At 44.7% G+C, this 17,880-nt stretch overlaps 2 protein-coding genes across 5 annotated transcripts in view; one reads left to right on the plus strand and one right to left on the minus strand.

Moving 5' to 3' along the window:
- The window catches only part of ANGEL1 (angel homolog 1), a 37,798-nt gene that overhangs the window by 9,420 nt on the left and 10,498 nt on the right, over positions 1-17,880 (minus strand). For 2 of the 4 annotated variants that reach the window (XM_032846204.1, XM_032846205.1), the window contains exons 2-8: positions 16,539-16,653; positions 11,957-12,532; positions 10,834-11,060; positions 10,323-10,392; positions 9,289-9,722; positions 6,934-7,060; positions 6,514-6,624 (exon numbers count right to left, since the gene is read on the minus strand). In XM_032846204.1, coding sequence (XP_032702095.1) covers positions 6,514-6,624; positions 6,934-7,060; positions 9,289-9,722; positions 10,323-10,392; positions 10,834-11,060; positions 11,957-12,532; positions 16,539-16,641 — 1,648 coding nt within the window. In that variant the 5' untranslated portion in view covers positions 16,642-16,653. Of the gene's footprint in view, positions 1-6,513; positions 6,625-6,933; positions 7,061-9,288; positions 9,723-10,322; positions 10,393-10,833; positions 11,061-11,956; positions 12,533-15,550; positions 15,648-16,538; positions 16,654-17,880 lie in introns of those variants that run through there. The other 2 variants (XM_032846206.1, XM_032846207.1) reach the window with 2 other exon arrangements.
- The window catches only part of LRRC74A (leucine rich repeat containing 74A), a 44,022-nt gene continuing 43,211 nt past the window's right edge, over positions 17,070-17,880 (plus strand). The window contains exon 1 of the mRNA XM_032846208.1: positions 17,070-17,213. Within this exon, the coding sequence (XP_032702099.1) occupies positions 17,151-17,213 (63 nt within the window). The 5' untranslated portion in view covers positions 17,070-17,150. The remainder of the gene's footprint in view (positions 17,214-17,880) is intronic.

Genomic DNA, 17,880 nt, shown 5'->3' on the forward strand with positions numbered 1-17,880 from the left:
TCTGACGTGATGGAGATGGTCTCTTTCCCTATGAACCAACCCCTGAAGCTTCAGGCTTTTCTTCTGCACTTCCCTCACCTCTAAGCCTTCCTAGAATTGAAGAGAGTTAGGGTCTTGCTCTGGACTAGGCTTTGGCTTAAGGAAATGTGGCTAAACTGATCTTCCATCCAGACCACCAAACTTTCTCCAGATCAGCAGTAAGGCTGTTTTGCTTTCTTATCATTCATGTGACCACTGGAGTAGCACTTTTCATTTCTTTCAAGAACTTTTTCTTTGCATTACGAGCTTGGCTCACTGTTTAGGGCAGGAAGCCTAGCTATTGCCTGTCTCGCTAAGCTTAATCATTTCTAGCTTTTGATTTAGTGGGAAAGATGCGACTCTTCCTTTCACTTGAACGCTTAGAGGCCATTGTAGGGTTACTAATTGGCCAACTTCAATATTGTTTTGTCTCAGGGAACAGGGAGGCTTAAGAAGAGGGCGAGAGAAAGACAGGGGAATGGCTGGTCGGTGGAGCCATCAGAACACACGAAACATTTGATGATTAAGTTTGCCATCTTACATGGGTGTGGCCCATGACCCTCCAAAACAATTCTTATAATAATGTCAAAGATCACCGATCACCGTAACAGATATAATAATAATGAAAAAGTGTGAAATACTGTGAGAATAACCAAAATGTGACAGATACAAAGTGAACAGTGTTGGAAAAACTGCGCTAATAGACTTGCTCAGTTTAAGGTTGCCACAAACCTTCAATATGTAAAAAATATAATGTCTGCAAAGCACAATAAAGTGAACCACAATAAAACAAGGTATGCCTGTATCTAGTTTTTCCTTAATTTAAAGTGGGGGGGGGTCTTTTAAAAAGAATCTAGAATAGATGTTGATTTTTTAACAGTCTGCACTTTGTATATTTTAATAGATTTCATATATATTAGTATGTTAAGTTACATGAGTAGAATTCCCAATATCAAACAATCTTTGTATTTCTGATATACTCCATTTGGTCATAATATACTGCTCTTTCAATGTGCTGCTAGATTGTTTCCTGATCTTCTATTTAAATTTTTTTGCATCAGTATTCGTAAGTGAAGAATTTTAGTGTTGATAGTTTTTTCTGTATAACTGTTGTCAGGTATCAGGGTCAAAATACTTGTTGCACTAAAAATAATCAGCTCCTTTCTTCTTCTGTGCACTGTAATAATTTAAGTAGTAATGGAATTACAAGTTCTTTGAAGGTTTGATGACATTCTCCAATCAATCTGAGTCTGGTGTTTTTGTAGGACTACATAGCTGAGAACTTTATGTATTTCTTCCCTACTTAGATTCTCTCTCTCCTCTGTAACCAACTTTACTAAAATACAATTTCTAAAATTAATATACACCATCTAAATTTCACTCAGGTGGGAAAAGAACCCCCTTATAATCCTATTAATTATTCTGCATCTGGATATGTTCCCTTGTTCCTTCCCTGCCCTTCAAAATAGCTTAGATAAAGGGCCTAACTAATTGACAGCTGTTTCTTGGCCCAAAAAAAGTAAGTAACTTACTTACTTTTATCTTGTCTTATCTACTCATGTAATTCTGTGATTCTAAATATTCCACATAATTCCATAAACTTTTCGCTGAACAGTTTTAGCTACATCCCACAAATACATGGTACTTTCATTATTATTATTTTCTAGATATTCTGCAATTTTAGCTTAAATTTCACCTTTGACTCAAAAGTTGTTTGAAGTTTTCTAGATAACCAGATGATAATGTTTTCTTTTTTGTTTCTAATTTCTATTTTTACTGCATGTGTAATCAAAGAAAGGCTGTATGACTTCTACTGTTTGAGATTTATTGAGGTTTTTTTGGTGGTCTAATTCTTAAGAATTTCCTATGAATACTTAAAAAGATGTCTTTGCTCCACTTTCAGTATTCAGAGTTTGATATGCATCAATCAGATTTACCATATACACGTTATTGCAGTCTTCCATATTCTTAGTGATCTTTTTTTCTACTTGATCTGTTGTGGGCTAAGACAGATGAATTAAAACCCTTTACTGTTAGTTATTTTCTGAATACTGTTCCTTGTTAAGCCTGCACTTTCACTTGATGATTGTTGATGTAATGTTACTGGAAGCTTAAATATTTATAATGCTAATATCTTCATTTTGAGTTGTGTCTTTTACATTATGATACACAAGAAAAATCTCAGTGAGCAGCAGGATACTAAAACTGGTTTCCCTCAACACGCAGTTCTGTCCAAGCTGCACTGTACAAACAGCACTGTTCTAGCAGTCACACACGTGCCCCACCAGGCCAGATGAGCACATGGGCCATAGCTGCCTCTACCAGAGCTGCGATCAAACAAGTAAGCTCTTCTGCAAGTACTTGGGAAGAGGATAAATTGTATTCCAGCATGGGCCAGTGGAGAAGCTCGATCCAGAACTTTCCTGGTTAGAAAACTGATCAGACAGCTTTTGGTCTGTGGCCATCTGGTCAGTTTGTAAATAGTGGTTACAAAAATCATCTATTAGCCATCGGTTTTTCCATCATGTACTTTATTGGGCACATGGTTCATCGGTTATTTGTTAAAAGACCTGAAGGTCCAGAGTTCGATGGAAACAGGCAAGTGGTCATGAGAAAGAAAATCAGTAACCCTCTTTCAGGATCTTTAAGACCATACTGGAAAGAAGAAATCATTAGTAATTGAAAATATTTATAAGAAGGGGACTTAAAATTTAGATTCCCTTCTTACGAAATATTCCCCAACAAAGGGAGTTGGGGAGAGTGAGAATCACGATGTTTTTATTGCACAACCCGGGCAATGCAGAGTTCTCCAGTGCAGTGCAATGTCAGCCATCACGACCTAGCACTGCAGCTCCTTTTGCACCTCACATGCGGCCTGTTAAATCAGTGTCACGGTCAAGTTGGAAAGTTCTGATGTGCACTGGTGGGCTGCATGACTCTAGTATTAGACTGGAAATATTATTTGTTACCACATCTAAATACATCTTCTAGAAAGAAAGATCACATATGGTCTTATTGCACTTAAGTCTTTCTACTCATGGTCTAAAAATGGGGCACATTTTTACATCTGGAGTCTTTAAAAGACATTCATGAGATAAACACTTTTCCAAAGAAGACATACAGATGGCCAACAAGAACATGGAAAGATGCTCAATATCACTAATCATCAGGGAAACACAAATCAAAGCCACAATGAGCTATCACTTCGTATCAGAATGTAGTCAGAATGGCTAGTATCAAAAAGACAAGAACAAGTGTTGAAAACAATGTGGAGAAAAGGGAACCCTTGTGCACTCTGCAGTGGTGGGTTGCATGACTCTAGTATTAGACTGGAAATATTTGTTAACACATCTAAACACATCTTCTAGATAAGAGATCACATATTATGATCTCCTTATTACACGTAAGACTTTTTATTCATGGTGGGAATATAAACCAATAACTGTGGAAGACAGTATGAAAGGTCCTCAAAAAATTAAAAATAGAAATACCATATGACCTAGTAACTCCACTTCTGGATAATTACCCAAAGGAAACAAAAACACCATTTCAAAAAGATATAAGCTCCAATGTTTATTGGAGCCTCATTTACACTAGCACAGATATGGAAGCAGCCCTAGTGTCCATCAACTGATGAATGGATGAAGAACATAGAATGTATGTACACACACACACACACACACAGAGACACACGGAATATTACTCAGCCATAAAAAAGAATGAAATCTTGCCATTTGTGACAACATAGGTGGACCTAGAGGGCATTATGAGTAAAATAACTTAGAGAAAGACAAATACCATATGATTTCATTTGCATGTGAAATCTATAAACCAAAACAAAGAACAAAATAGAAACAGACTCATAAATACAGAGAACAAACCAGTGGTTGACAGAGGGGAGGAGGTAAAGGAGAGGCAAAATAGGTGAAGGAGATTAAGAGGTACAAAATTCCAGTTATAAAGTAAGTAAATCATAGGTATGAAAAGTGCAACGTAGGGAACAGTGTAATATTGTAATAATTTTGTACAGTGATAGATGGTAACTACACTTATGGTGGATCATATGGTGTGCTTACCCAAATTTAATCTCAATTTTGAAAATACTGATAATTATTTTGCAATGCTAGTGAATTGGATATTTTCCCCCTACACAATGATTCTACTTATAAAGTGATCATCAGTATATGTTTTAAAGGTTTCATTTTGTTATTAAATTGAAATGCTTGTTTTATGTTTCAAGTACAATACTGTTTTGTTTTGGTTTTTAATAATGTATGCTTCTTAACATGGAATGTGGGGTCCTACTACCGTCTTAACTTTAGGATTTTGTAATTCTAAAGTGCTAAGTCACTGCTTCCCTGCCTGAGTCCACTTAATACCAGCAGCTCTCTCAGTTCCTGGAGCATGGTAGCTCCTTCACGCATGGGGGTCATTACCATTATCGCTGTTGCTAGAGCTACATAACAGATTTAACTTCACAATAAAAAAAATAATAAAGCCACTGAAATGTTTGCTTTGTGCAAAATGCCAATTCAAATTAAATTCCTACAAGAAAAAATAAATTCATTGCTTATCACCAGGCCTTCTAATACAGTCATGGCTTGGTTATTTTAGATTGTTCTCACAGTTTGGTCAAGAAGAGCTCTTGGTTGAGTATGAAATCTTGAATCATACCTTCCTTCCTTGAAGCCTTGTTCTCCTGTCTTCTAGAGTTGAATGATAATGTTAAGAAGTCTGAAGCCAACCTGGTTATTTTTACCCTTAAGAGCAGCCCAATCTTTTTGGTTCAACTGCCCAAAGGATTCTTTTGTCTCTGGCTTCTAGTAACTTCAGTAAGATATCTTATTGTCGATTCTCCTAGGTCATTTACTACTGAATCATGGTACTTTCTCTCAATTTGAAGACTCAAATCTTTTAACTTTGGGAAAAATTTTCCTTGAATCATACCTTTACGCATTTCTTTTGTGCCATTATATTGGTTTTCTTCTCTGTGAACTCCAACTCTGTGTATGTTAAGAGTCTCCTGATCTTCCACTACTATCATTTCTAATCCCTGTTATCTTTTACGTCCTTTTTATTTTGCTTTTTCTTTCATGGCCTCTGTCTCTTGGTCTGTTTTCAGCAGTCTCTATTCCCATTCCTTCTTATGCTGTACCAATTTTGTCTTCATTTTATGTGATTTTTAAACTTTTTATTCCTTCCTGGCTCTGCAGCTTCCATTTCAACTCCTGATGTCTTGCAATGTGCCTGGACTTATTTTATAAAGGCAATTATTTTTGTACTCTTATTTTATAAAGGCAATTGCTTCACTTTTTTATTCATGGGAAAATAATCATCATCTTTCATATGCTGCATGACAATAATTTTTATCTTTGAGGTAAGCATTCTTTATCTGCCTTTTGTTTTTCCTGTTCCTTCTGCTTTCTTTCTTGCAATATTCTAGCACAGCTCGCATGCTGGTTCCTTTTAAGCACCCTGGCTTTGAATTAGTCGAGATTTTTCTGTACCAGCTATCTGCACAGCTTCTCTGAGGGAAGAACTGGGTATGCATTCCAAGTAACAGGAATATTCCTGATGACACAGGGTTGTATATGAGTCCTTTTAATCTTTACTTCTCCCCAGCCAAAAGCAATATGCAGCTCTATAAGTATCTCATCTCCCCTCCTGCCACTCAGACTGCTTAATGCAAATAGGGCTTGATTCCTTATCAGGCTTTTCTCCAGTGCCTATTAAGACCAAAGCAGGTTCAGAGAATCTCCTATCACAACCTGTGCATACTATTCTTGCTGATGAAACAAGGAATTTTTATAATTTTGTGCCTCAAGGTACACTCCGCACTTTGGAGAAATGTGCTGCGCTGGCTCTTTGTTGAGATCCACACCAGCCCCCAGATACGTCCTTCCATACTTCCCCCAGCACACCTGCACGGCCTCCAGTGCTTCCCACAGCCATTCTACCTACGCTGTGATCCACGGTTTCAGATACATTCAAGTCTCCTAGTTTTCTCAAAGATGGAGTTTGCATTGCTTTTTTCCAATCCTTGTTGCTCTGGAATAGTTTCAGAGACAAGAAGGAGAAAATGTCAAGCATACTCTGTCATGTTCGATCTGGGAGTTCTCAGTAGGAGTAACTTTTTATCACAAGCAGGACCACTGTCACCTTACGACTTTTAAACCCTGTCATGTGCATCTCCCCATCTGTTGTACACACATTGGTCACTAGCTACTTAAGCCTAAAAAGGTTACATGGCTCATTCAAGGTCTCAGACATGATTGGAACTCAAGTCTCCTGATTCCTGGTCCGTGTTCTCACTATGCTGCACATCTATGCCTGCATATGGATGCAGAACTCCACTGACCTTCCTTCTAAGCATGCTTATTACCAGAAGCTGACCTTAAGAATCATACCTACAGAAAGACTAAGAAACCACGTAACTTACAAATATCAGGGGTAAGGAGGAAAGAAGGCTGAGAAAACAAGCTTAGTGTCCATTACCTGGCTTAGTATCTGTCACTCCTTCCATAAGAACCAGTCCCACTGGTCGCTGACAGGCAATGTCGCAGAAACGGAATTGCAGCAGAAAGTCTCGGCTATACATCAGTCTCTCTGCAAACCAGGAAAAGCCACACAGTGAGAGAAAGGAAGAGAAGCCACAGGCTGAAGCAGCCTTAATACCAAGAAGCTTCCAGTATAGGGACACAGAGGAAGCCTGGCTGCGAAGACCAGCTGATTTTCCAATAGATAGGATTTAAAGTTGTCCATCTCACTGGGAGGTCATGAGGAAGACGGTGGGAAAAACAAAGGAACTTGCTAAGAGAATTGAGGGAATTACATTTTCTCTTGTCACTGAAATACCAGCTTTCTCCCAAAATGGGCACAGAGGCACAGCCAACCAAGAATGTTGCACAGGCTCACCTGCTCTCTTGGGGTGACAGGAGGAGAAATACTGACAGCAGTCAGTGATGCCCAGGGAGCTGGGCCAGAGTGGGGCCTGCAGCTTCCTCTGGTAAAGCTGATGGGAGAAGTCTTCCTGTCCAGACACCTAGAAGGAAAGAGCAGGTGGGAATGATAATACCAAGATGGAAAAAGAAAATAGCCCAGGATTTGGGACATGCAGACACACACACACACATACAATCACACACTGTATACATAATATAAGCAAAACACGTCAGTTTCAGGGAAGTTGTTAAAAATAAGATGTTAATTAAAACTTATTTTTAAAAAACCAGAAGCACTGAAATGTCCATGAAACAGAAAGGAGGGCTAAGAGAATAAGGTACGTGAGTCAAAGGAATAGAACTGTATGAACATACGGTCCCCTGAATTTCACCTCAGAAAAATCCACATGAGTCTCCACAGGGAGTATCTCTCCACAGGGAGTATCAACTTTCAGGGGCTTTAATTTGCAATGGGAAAAAGTTTCATCTCGATCTTTGGATCTTCTGGATCAAGGTCTAGCATCTTAAGTCCATCATGAGGAAACCGCAGTGTCAAACCAAATGGGAAATGCACCAAGAACTTTACCGTATCTACGTCACCATCCTTGGTCAAAGCCAATGAGCAGCCTGGGAACGGACAGAATGTAGTAGGGAAACATTGGGTAACATCAGTCATCTGCATATCTCTACCCTGTGTAGCCAAATTCCCTTTATGTCATCGAACAGCAACAAATATTTTAATGCCAGCTATGTGCAAGACACTAGCTGAGTGTTGGGGAGAGCGCAGTGATAGATCCAATCAATCTGCCCTTGAAGGACATACATTTTCAATATGCCGTCTCAAGTAAAACAGACCGAAGATTTAATGGTCACTTTCTAGCTGTGTAACTTTGGGCAAGTTACTTAACCCCAGGGTTCAATATCCTCCACTATAAAATGGGATAATAATATCACCTACAATTAAGAATCTTGATAATAACTGATGGCTGACTGCTTCCTTTGAAGCAGGAACCAGAAAATACTTTACCATGCATTCTTATATTTGATCTGCCAAGTAACAACAAAACCCCCCTCTGAGATGGGCCTCATTTTATCCCTAGTGTATAGATGAGGCACATGGGGCTTAAGGAAGTTAAGTAACTTGCACAAGGTAGCAGAGCAGGAATTGGAACTCAGCACTGTCTGGCTCTTAATCATTATGCCTAATGGTGCTGATCACATGGTAGGCACTTAGTAAATTCTTTTTCCCACTCTCTGAGCTCCTTGATTAGAGCGCTTTCCGGCAGGATAAGACCTTTCTCTGCACACAAGGGAACCAGGACATTGCTGGCACTTGAGTAACCGTATTAAAAGCCCAGAGTGCTCAACAATAACACAGCCATTTTCGTGTCCTTTCTCCACTGCGCCTTGCCACTAGTTAAGTGATAAGATGGACAGCAGTGGCCAAACAGAAGAACAGGGAGATTAAGTGACATATAAAGAAATCACCACAAGCTGAATGTCCATCAGCAGTGCTAAATGGAATAAAACTATGAGGTATGTATGCTATCAACATTCAGCAGTTAAAAGGAATGAGATAGATCCATACATACATTGAGTGAAAATGAACAAGCTACAGAATGAAACATACAGTAATGGGTTTACAAACACACAGACAGTAGGTCATATATCAGCTCTCAGAAGCAATCACAGCACAGTATTGGAGGGGAAAGGCTCTGGGATCCTGATTCCACCACTAGCTACCTGCATGGCCTAGAGCCAGCAAACCGCCAAACTTTTCTACGCCTTAGTTTCCTCACTTAAAAAATGAAAACGATGACAGAAATTGTGAAAGTTGAGTGAGCTAATTTACGTAAAGTGCTTGAAATAGCACCGGGAACCCAGTAAGTGCCTAATAAGTGTAAATTATAATTACAATATCACAGGAACTTAGATATCACTGTAAATGCACACAGAAAATTCTGGAACACCACCACCAAACTTCAAACAATTACTACTTCACTCTAAAGGGAAAGGTAAGGAATGTAGGTGATAAAGGGGGTTTGGTCTTATTTTACAATGTCTGAATTCTTGCAAGGAGGCACTTTTGTAATACTCATGAACTAAAAATTAATGATAAAAACTAAAAGAATTCCCAGATGCCAAGGGCACCCAGGAATTTCTAACTTCCAGACTTGCGTACACACTATTCAACAGAACAGGAAAAAGCCAGAGGGAGCCAGAAAAGGTGTAGCCGAGGTCACTGCCACAGAAGTGGCCAATACCAGAATCTCTCCCTTGGCCATTGCCATCCCCCCACCTCACCCTCCAGTGGCCTCTCCCATTTCACCTTCCAGGCTGGCATCCCATGGTACTGGAGCTCTCCGTCCCTGATGAAGTTGTAGAGAGGTGAGTCAGGAACAGAATTCAGGTCCCCGCACAAGATGATGGGGCAATGGCTACCATCAGACAACCTGGCTACTTTGTCCACTTCGGCCAAGAGAATGGCCATCTGGGCCAGCTTGACATCACCCCGGCGTGGGTTGTACAAGACGTGGGTATTTGCCACACAGAGGGGGGCCACCGAGACTTGCCCCAGGCCTTCTGGGACTAGTGGCTGCAGCAGCAACACTAAGCCCACGTTGTCCCGATTGAGGAGCTCCAAGCCAGGCCGGAAGTACTCCACAGGGCTGGCACAGAGCAGACGGAATCTCGTGGGCTTGTAGCAGACAGCACAGCCATCTGTCTTACACCCGGTCCTCCTCTTGTAGAAACAGGTAAAACCTGCAAGGAACACCCGGCCAAGAACATGGGTCAGGGACCTCCAAGCCTGAATCCCTCCAACCAGTGGCGGTAGCCGGGGTGTGTGTGCTTATGGCACTGCTCCTGCCGCTCCGTAAGGGGGTTCCTGTCCTTGCCAACTCCTTGGCTCTGCAGAGGTTCCCTTACAGTTATAACCAGAGGACGGAGTAGCTAAAGGGGAAGGAGGACAGAAGGGTATGAAGCAGTATCAATGGATAGAAAAAACATGGATTCTAGAGTCAGACAAATTAGAGTCCTAGCTCCACAACCTACTAACTTTGTAGCGCGGGTGACCTTGAGCAAGTCACACACATTTTCAGAACCTCTGTCTCCTCACTATAAAAATGGGGATAACAATAACTCAGCCCCACAGGGTGGGTTACTTCAAGGATTAAATGGCACTAAATGTCAGAACTGCCTTAAAACTGCAGAACTCGTTCTTACTCTCACCCATACAGAGGACCTAGTGCACAGCTGAGACTGAGGATTTACTGAGGCAAAAGAAAAAGCTGGTGCCTTCCGGAGAGAGCAGACAGGGCCAGAGGAAGCAAGACCGGTGAACAAGCCAGGGAGCTGCATTACCCATCATTCGCAGAGAAGGCTCCAGCTGCTCCCAGTAATGATCTTCTTGGACTTCCTGGAGACACAGGATCTGGGAAATTGACAGGGAAACCAATCACTACAGAGTACCAAGAGTGCTGGAAAGTGACTCCCACCCAAGCTGCTGTTTGTCTCAGGCAGGGTCACACTGAAATTTCCCACATGGCCGACTCTTCCCAGACAGCCACCACCACCAAGGACGGGCCTAGAGTTAAGTTGATTAGATGCCTGAGTTGGATTTTCCTGCTTCTTGAATCCCTCGAGTCTCCCTCCCTGCATAATGGTGCTGGAAATTGTGCACCCAGAGAGTCTTCTCAGCACCTGCCCAAAACTCAATTTACTCCAGGCAGGAAAGCTCCAGCCCTAGGCAAAACTCCAATCCTATAAAAAAAAAAAAACAAACTATGGGGTTGAACTCATTTTCTAAGAGCACTGGGAAATAGCCCAGGTTCAAAGCAAATACAAGATGGCACTTCCTCCCCTCTTCACTCACATCCGGGTCCCAGTGCTGGAATTCCTGCATGAGATTCGCAAAGCGATAGTTCCAATTGAGGATGTCCGGGTGGCAATGCAGGTAGAGCTCTGAGCTCTGCTGCATCAGGTCCTGGGCCAGGATGTTATAGGACATCAGAGTGAACTGGAACTGAGGGCCATCCCCTGCCTCCAGGCCCTGAGCATCTGGCTGAGCAGAGAAATCCTCCCATTCTCGCCACAAGATTTCTGCAAAAGGATCGGAAAGAAGAGGTCCACAACAAGTATGTTATCCTCAGGTCCCACTGTCTCCACTCCTGAGTCAGAGCTACTGTGCCTCAAGTTCCTTTTTTCATCTTCCCTACCACCCATCCTTCTCTATGGCTATTTGAGCAGCGCTCATAGGACATTTTCAGACTAAATAATTAGCTCCACAAAGCCAGAGACAATCTTGGCCTGTTCACCAATGTCCCTAGCATGATACCTGGCACCTGGTACATGGTCAATAATTCTAGGCTGACAATTTCTCACTTTGGTAAGTCTATGAGTCTCTGGAGAATCACAGATCAATGTGCTTCACAATCACCTGAGGTTAAAGACATTACTAGGGTGATCTCAGCTTTGAGTGTTTCCTAACCTTTAAATTCAAAAAAGCCTGTGGGGCTATAAACCACATGTCCCCATCTCCCCTAGAGCATGGAGCTGCAAAGTGGATTTCAAACCTATTTGAGCCACAGAACTCATTCTTCAAATATTAATGGAAGCCAAATATATAGATAAAACCAGAAGATAAAATTCTGGTTGAGGCAGGGTATGGAGGCCCTGAGATCTTCCCACCACAACTGCTAGAGAGTGGTGAATCAGAACGAAGGTGTGCTTTCAGTTCTGCCTCTACTTAGCTGTGTGACTTCAGGCATGTCTTGCCACCTCTCTGCACCATGGCTATTTCATCATCTATTTCAAAAAACCATGGGGCTGGATGAAACAATCTCTAAGGCCCCTCTAGATCTGATACTGTAAGATTCTCACAAAAACAGAATGCAACAACAGAGCTCCCTGTCAGAGAATCTTCTCTTTAGCAGAGGCTCTGCTCACACTGGAGACAAGCTGTTGCCCAGGCTCACTCAACCAGTTGTCAGACTCACCATGATACGGGATTTCCATTGGGGGAGGCTGCAACTGCCCCAGGCCATCAAAAGGCCAGATGGGAGCCTCTTCCTGGGGCAAAGGCTCAGGTGCTATGCTCCAGGCCACCACTGCAGGGTCCTCTTCCCACTGCTCTGCAGCCAGGGCACCCATTGGGAGGACAGCACAGTCTGCATATTGGGGGCCGGTCTGTATGGGGACAGCTGCCCACATTGAGCCCTCGACCTCTGGCAGTGGCTCCTCTCCTAGCACCTCGGGGAAAGGCTCCTCCAGGTTCTCTGCTGCCCGCAGGTCACTCAGCTGCCTGCTGGACCACTTGTCCTCTGAAGCAGCATCCTGTTCTCCAGGATTATCCATCAGGAGCGCCAGGCTGCTCTGGGCTAGTCCCTTATCTACAAGGGGACCCTCACTCGAAGTTGAGAGCACCTGGCTCGACCCTTCTTCTCGCCACTGCTGCAGCAGGCCCTCACACTCCTCCTGGTCGGGCCCCCGAGGGGCCATGGCAAAGTCGCCCTCTACCTGGGTGGACGAGCTCTTCGCCAGGAGGGCATTTTTTCGACATGTGAAGAAAGCATCTAAGAAGCAAGCCAAAATACTGTGTTATAAGATGAAAACGTGCCCCAAACCATACTCTTCTCCCAACTAAAATCAAAGTCCCATACAAACAAGAATCATATGCACCTTGCCCATTGTCTACCATCACCAAGCCTGCCCATTTTAGGGCGCAGAACACCATTATCATTAGCATAAAGTGCTTTATGTGCCAGGTGCTATTCTAAGTGCTTTACAAGTATGAACTAATTTGTATGGTAGTGGTCTGATATATATTCACTGCATGAATGAAAGAATGGCTGTCCCACATAATCTAGGACAGAGATGGTCACATATAACCACTACCCCCCCCTCTGTCTAGAGGTCACGACTCCTATTAAGCATCAACTCTCTGGTTCTAAGGGTCACATTACATTGGAACCAGCACTTGACCATGAATCAGAACTGTGGGTTATGACCTAGCACTGAAACTAACAAATCATGTGACCTTGGACAAAGCCCCTGGTGAGACGGACTCACTCTTGACTGTAAAGGCTGGAAAGTTTGAACAACATAATCTCCAAGAACCTTTCTAGTTCTATAAATCCCCTAATCTATGAATACATTCCAAAAGAAAATGTCCTGGGGGCACCTGGGTGGCTCAGTGGGTTAAAGCCTCTGCCTTCCGCTCACATCATGATCCCAGGGTCCTGGGATGGAGCCCCGCATCGGGATCTCTGCTCAGTAGGGAGCCTGCTTCTTCCTCTCTCTCTCTGCCTGCTTCTCTGCCTACTTGTGATCTCTGTCTGTCAAATAAATAAATAAAATCTTTAAAAAAAATCTTTAAAAAAAGAAAATGTCCTGAAGTAGACAAAAAGGGTGTCTCAAAATCTATACAATTTATTTCTTAGCAAAGGCCCTTGTTCTTTTTCTCAAAGCTATATATTCTATTCATAAATCTTCACAAACTTCATTATCAGCCTTCCCATTCCATAACACACCAGAGGCCATAAATCGGAAGGTGCCAACGAGTGCATATTGTAAGTAAGAGACAGCTGTCATCTCTTTGCTACAGCAGCCACAAATGACAGCCAACAGGCAAGACAGCAAATGGAAAAACTCTAAACTTGGAGCCCCCCAAACTCCAAGCACAGTGTTTTGGTGCAAGCAAACACCCACCCTCACTAAATCACTTATTTACAGCACGGGACAAGTGACAAGCTCACCCTCAATCACCAGAGACTCATTTTATCAGCTCTATTTTTTCAAAAGGCAAGAAAAGTATCAAAATGGTTCAAATGTTGAATATATAAATAAGATATGATCTTATTTATAGTGTACGTGGATCTATAGTCTATGTCCCTCTCAGCCAGTGGTTTTCAACAAGGGGTGATTTTGCCCTCAGGGGACATATGGTATTATCTGGAAACAGTGGTTGTCAAAACTGGAGGGATGCTGCTGGCATCTAGAGGTTAGTGGAAAAGGATACTGCGGGACATCCTACAGTGCAGAGGACAGCCCCACAACAAATTATCTAGGCCCGAATGTTGATAGTGCTGAGACTGGGAAACCCCGCTTTACACCCATGAACTATGTTGCTGGCTTTAATCTCAGGGATTTGCTAATTCCCTGTCCCTTGAAACATCCTCTGCATACCAGATGGCAGAGGCTCTCTGGTTGACATGTGTAAGGGTCCTTGGTTTCAAATTTAGCAGATTTTTGGTGGTGGTGGTGGTGGTGGCTGGTTTGTCAACAGAATTGTTTTATAGGAAGGAAAGAAGGGAGGGAGGGAAAGAAAGAAACCCTTATGTAAAAAACAAATACACAAAGTTTTTAAATAGTGGTACTACTTTAATGGGGGAGGGAGGGAAGTGGTCCCTCCTCTGAGATCTCTAAAGGCTGACCACAGGCCTAGAAAACTGTGGACTAGTATATGTCACTGAGACTACTGTGGGGGACAACCGAAGAGCTCCAGAAATGACAGCAACATGGACAAAGGAATATGCTTTAATTCTCTGAAAGCAATTACTTCCGTGGAGTTTCTCATCCTGAATCAAGTGCCTACTATATTCTGGGCAGTGTGCTAGCACTAGAGATACAGGGAGCAAAACAGACATGGCCCTGCCCTCCTGGAGCTTGCATTCCAGAGGCAGACACACAAATAACTAGATAAATGGATTTACACACACACACACACACACACACACACACACACACACACGTGTAAAGGTCTAGAAAGGAAAAGCACAGAATGCAGTTGACTGCTTATTTCCAAGAAAGTAGCTCTTGGTCTGTCCCGGCCTCTAAATTGCCAGAAAACATTTTGGGAGTTCTGTGGGAAGTGATGGCGTTCTAAGAGCCTCGGGAATTTCAAAGACCAGGAATGGCAGCGCAGGCAGATCATGAAAAAGTGAAAGAATAGCTCCCTGCCCCCTCTAAAGTACCAGCTGGGCATTGGCTCCACCCCGCCGCATCTCTAAGGGCAGGGGAGGCTGCTTCAAAGCTGGGGCGTAAAAGGTCTCTGGGTTGTGAGCACCAGTGTTTCAACGAAAGACGCGGCTGGAGAGCGAGCGGAGGCGCGGGGGGAAGGTGAGCGTGGAGTAACCCGGGGGAGGGCAGGTGCGTGCGGGTGTTCGGCCCACAGACACCACCACCCCCACCCCCCGGCCCCGACAATTCGGGCGTTCGCCTGGACCCGAGTTCCCAACCCTCGCCGAGTCCCCAGGGCAGCGACTCGGCGGACCCCTGAAACCTGTACACCCCCGGGGCCCGGGAAGGACGGCTCCTGCCCCTTCGCCGTCCCCCTCCCGCATTAACTGTGGCCGGACGCCACCAGGCCACAGGCGCGGGGAGAGGAGGGGCGCCCGCGAGGGTCGTCGGCCAGGCCCGTGGCCCCGTGGGGTCCAGCGCGGGCACCGGGGACCGAGGGCCGCCTCCCCACACCTTGGCCGGGGAAGGGTGGTCGTGAGGCCCGACGCGCCGCACACCGCCCCGGGCCCCGCGGGACCCCGCCGACGTGGGCCCGGGCCTGGCACCCGCCTGCCAGGACGCGGGGCCGGTACCTGAGAGGGCACGGAAGAGGCGCGCGGCCGGCAGCAGCAGGTAACACAGGCACGACGCGATCATGGCCAGCCGCCGCGCTCGCGCTCCCGCTCGCGCTCCCGCTCGCGCCCGCCGCCCCTCCTCAAGTCCGCCCGCAGGGTCTCTGAGCCCGGCCCCGCCCCCGACCCCGCCCCCGGGCCGGCCCACGTGGTACAGCTGCGCTTCAACAAAAACTTTATTGGGAGCGCAGGGCCACGCGTGGGCCCGCGAGGGCGGGGAACCTGCTCCCGGTGGCAACGGCCGGGCCTAGCTCCCAGAAGCCATCCAGGCGCCCAGTGTGAAAATTGAGCGCCTCGCTGGAGGCTGCATAGTATCATTCCAGGGCCACAGTTTCATTCCCACTTTTGCCACCTAACGAGGGGTCCCCTTGGGGTACTCTATAACCTCTCTGTCCCGCAGTTCCCTCACGCGTAAAATGAGGCGCTGGACTTTCCCTAAAGCCTCACATAGCCCTGACTTCTATAATCTCTCTCTTCTCGTCCCAGAGAAGAGCACGCGTTCTTCCCCATTAGTTTTCTTTTCCTGACTCTGCTCAGTCTTCCCCAGCTCAGATTCTAGGTTACAAATTAATTCTACAGCTTCGTCTCCTTTCCCATCCTATTCCAAATGGGCCCTCTTTTAACCTAATCTGGAAAAAATGGGGTGTCCCATTGGTAAGGGAGTCAGGGAAGACTGGGGAAAAAGCTCCACAAGGCAGGCGCTGAGTCTGGTTGGTTGGTTGGTTTTCATTGAGATGTCTCTCTAGTGCCTACAACAGTGCCAGGCACACAGTAGGGACCAAATCTTTGTTGATCAAACAAAGCAAATGTCACTAAACGAAGTCCAGGTCTTCTGTGGATTCTGTGCTACCCGGAGACCTCTTTGAGTCTCTCTTCCCCCTGCCTCACCCTCAGTCTACCCCAGCCACGGTGGGAAGCAAGGACTGTTTAATACTCCCAAATTCAGTACCTAGTGTCTGAGCTGTGTGATTTCCGATTTGTGGCTGGAGCCTCGGTTGCTCTGGGAAGCCCTCTGGGGAGTCACCAGATCCAGGACCAGCTGGGTACATCATAACACTGAAAGGCTAAATAAAAGGAAGAAGAAGGAGAGAGTCAGTCTGGCTTCAACTAACAGCACTCACCCGTTGCCTGAGATGAAGCAGGGGCCCCAAGGGCAGTCTGAAGGTTGGGAAGCCTCGTAGAACCTAGGGCACAAATGTCAGCTCTGCCTAAGGAGCCCCCAAAGCCAGACCCACTCTTTTCAGGTCAGTGAAATAAACCTTCCTTGTAACTTCCTTACATTTTGTCCCAATAGTCACCCAGAAGTCCAAGTTCTAAATCAGATCCTAAATCAAGGTACTTACCTAGAGCCTATGTTTATCATTTTGTGAAATGAGGGTTCCCTTATCCCCTTAGAAATGTTTTAAAAATACAAATTCCTAGGCCCTACTCCCAGGGTTCTGATTTAACAGGTCTGGAATGCAGCCCTTAATATGGACCGAGTTATTCTGGTGTACAGTGTAGGAACATCTGTGGAAAGGACCTGCCTTCAACTGTGCTGTTCAACGCGTGTGTGAGCAAAATGTGTCAGGCCAACCGACACCATACTCTTTTGGAGAAAAGGAAGGCTTTTCCCCGAGGCCAAGTAAGTGAGACTGTCCTCTCTTTGTTTCCCAGGCTATAATCAGCTGTGTTGAAAAGTGTAGGGAGTGTGAGCGTCACAAGGTTTGGAGTTAGACCACCTGAGTTTAGATCTGGCTCTGCCTACTTCACACCTGTGGAACCTCTCAGGTTACAGAACCTCTTGGAGCCTCAGTTTCCTCCAACCTAGGGTAAGCTCTTAGTGTTTGCTATTTTTTTTTTTTTAATTTAAGCCCAAACCAGCTCTGGCTACTGCTAATGTAGGGTCATCTTCTACAATCCCTGGCAGAAATAAGGGCCTTCCAAACTGTAATGTTAAGCAAGCCCTCCCCGCAGATTCCAAGGAGACTGGGCATGGAGGAGAACAGTCTCAGGCTCTCCCTGTCAAAGGAAAAGTATAAAGTACAGTCTGTGCCATCTGCAGCCTCATCATATCAGAAATACTCCAAGAAAAGAGACCGGTTGAGTCCCTCGGTTTATCCCAACTGTGATAACAGTGGAGACAATGATAAACCACTGGGTCGTTGCAAGGAGGCAGACCCCATCTAGTAGGGCCAGGGGAAAGTTCTGCAATACTTTGAGGGATACGAAGTGTTCTCTTACAGCGAAATTTCCTGTATACAAGAAACGTAAGCCTTGGGGCGCCTGGGTGGCTCAGTGGGTTAAAGCCT

This window comes from Lontra canadensis, unplaced genomic scaffold, assembly GCF_010015895.1.
Source record: "Lontra canadensis isolate GAN:19392208 unplaced genomic scaffold, GSC_riverotter_1.0 scaffold173, whole genome shotgun sequence".
Classification (NCBI taxonomy): Eukaryota; Metazoa; Chordata; class Mammalia; order Carnivora; family Mustelidae; genus Lontra; species Lontra canadensis.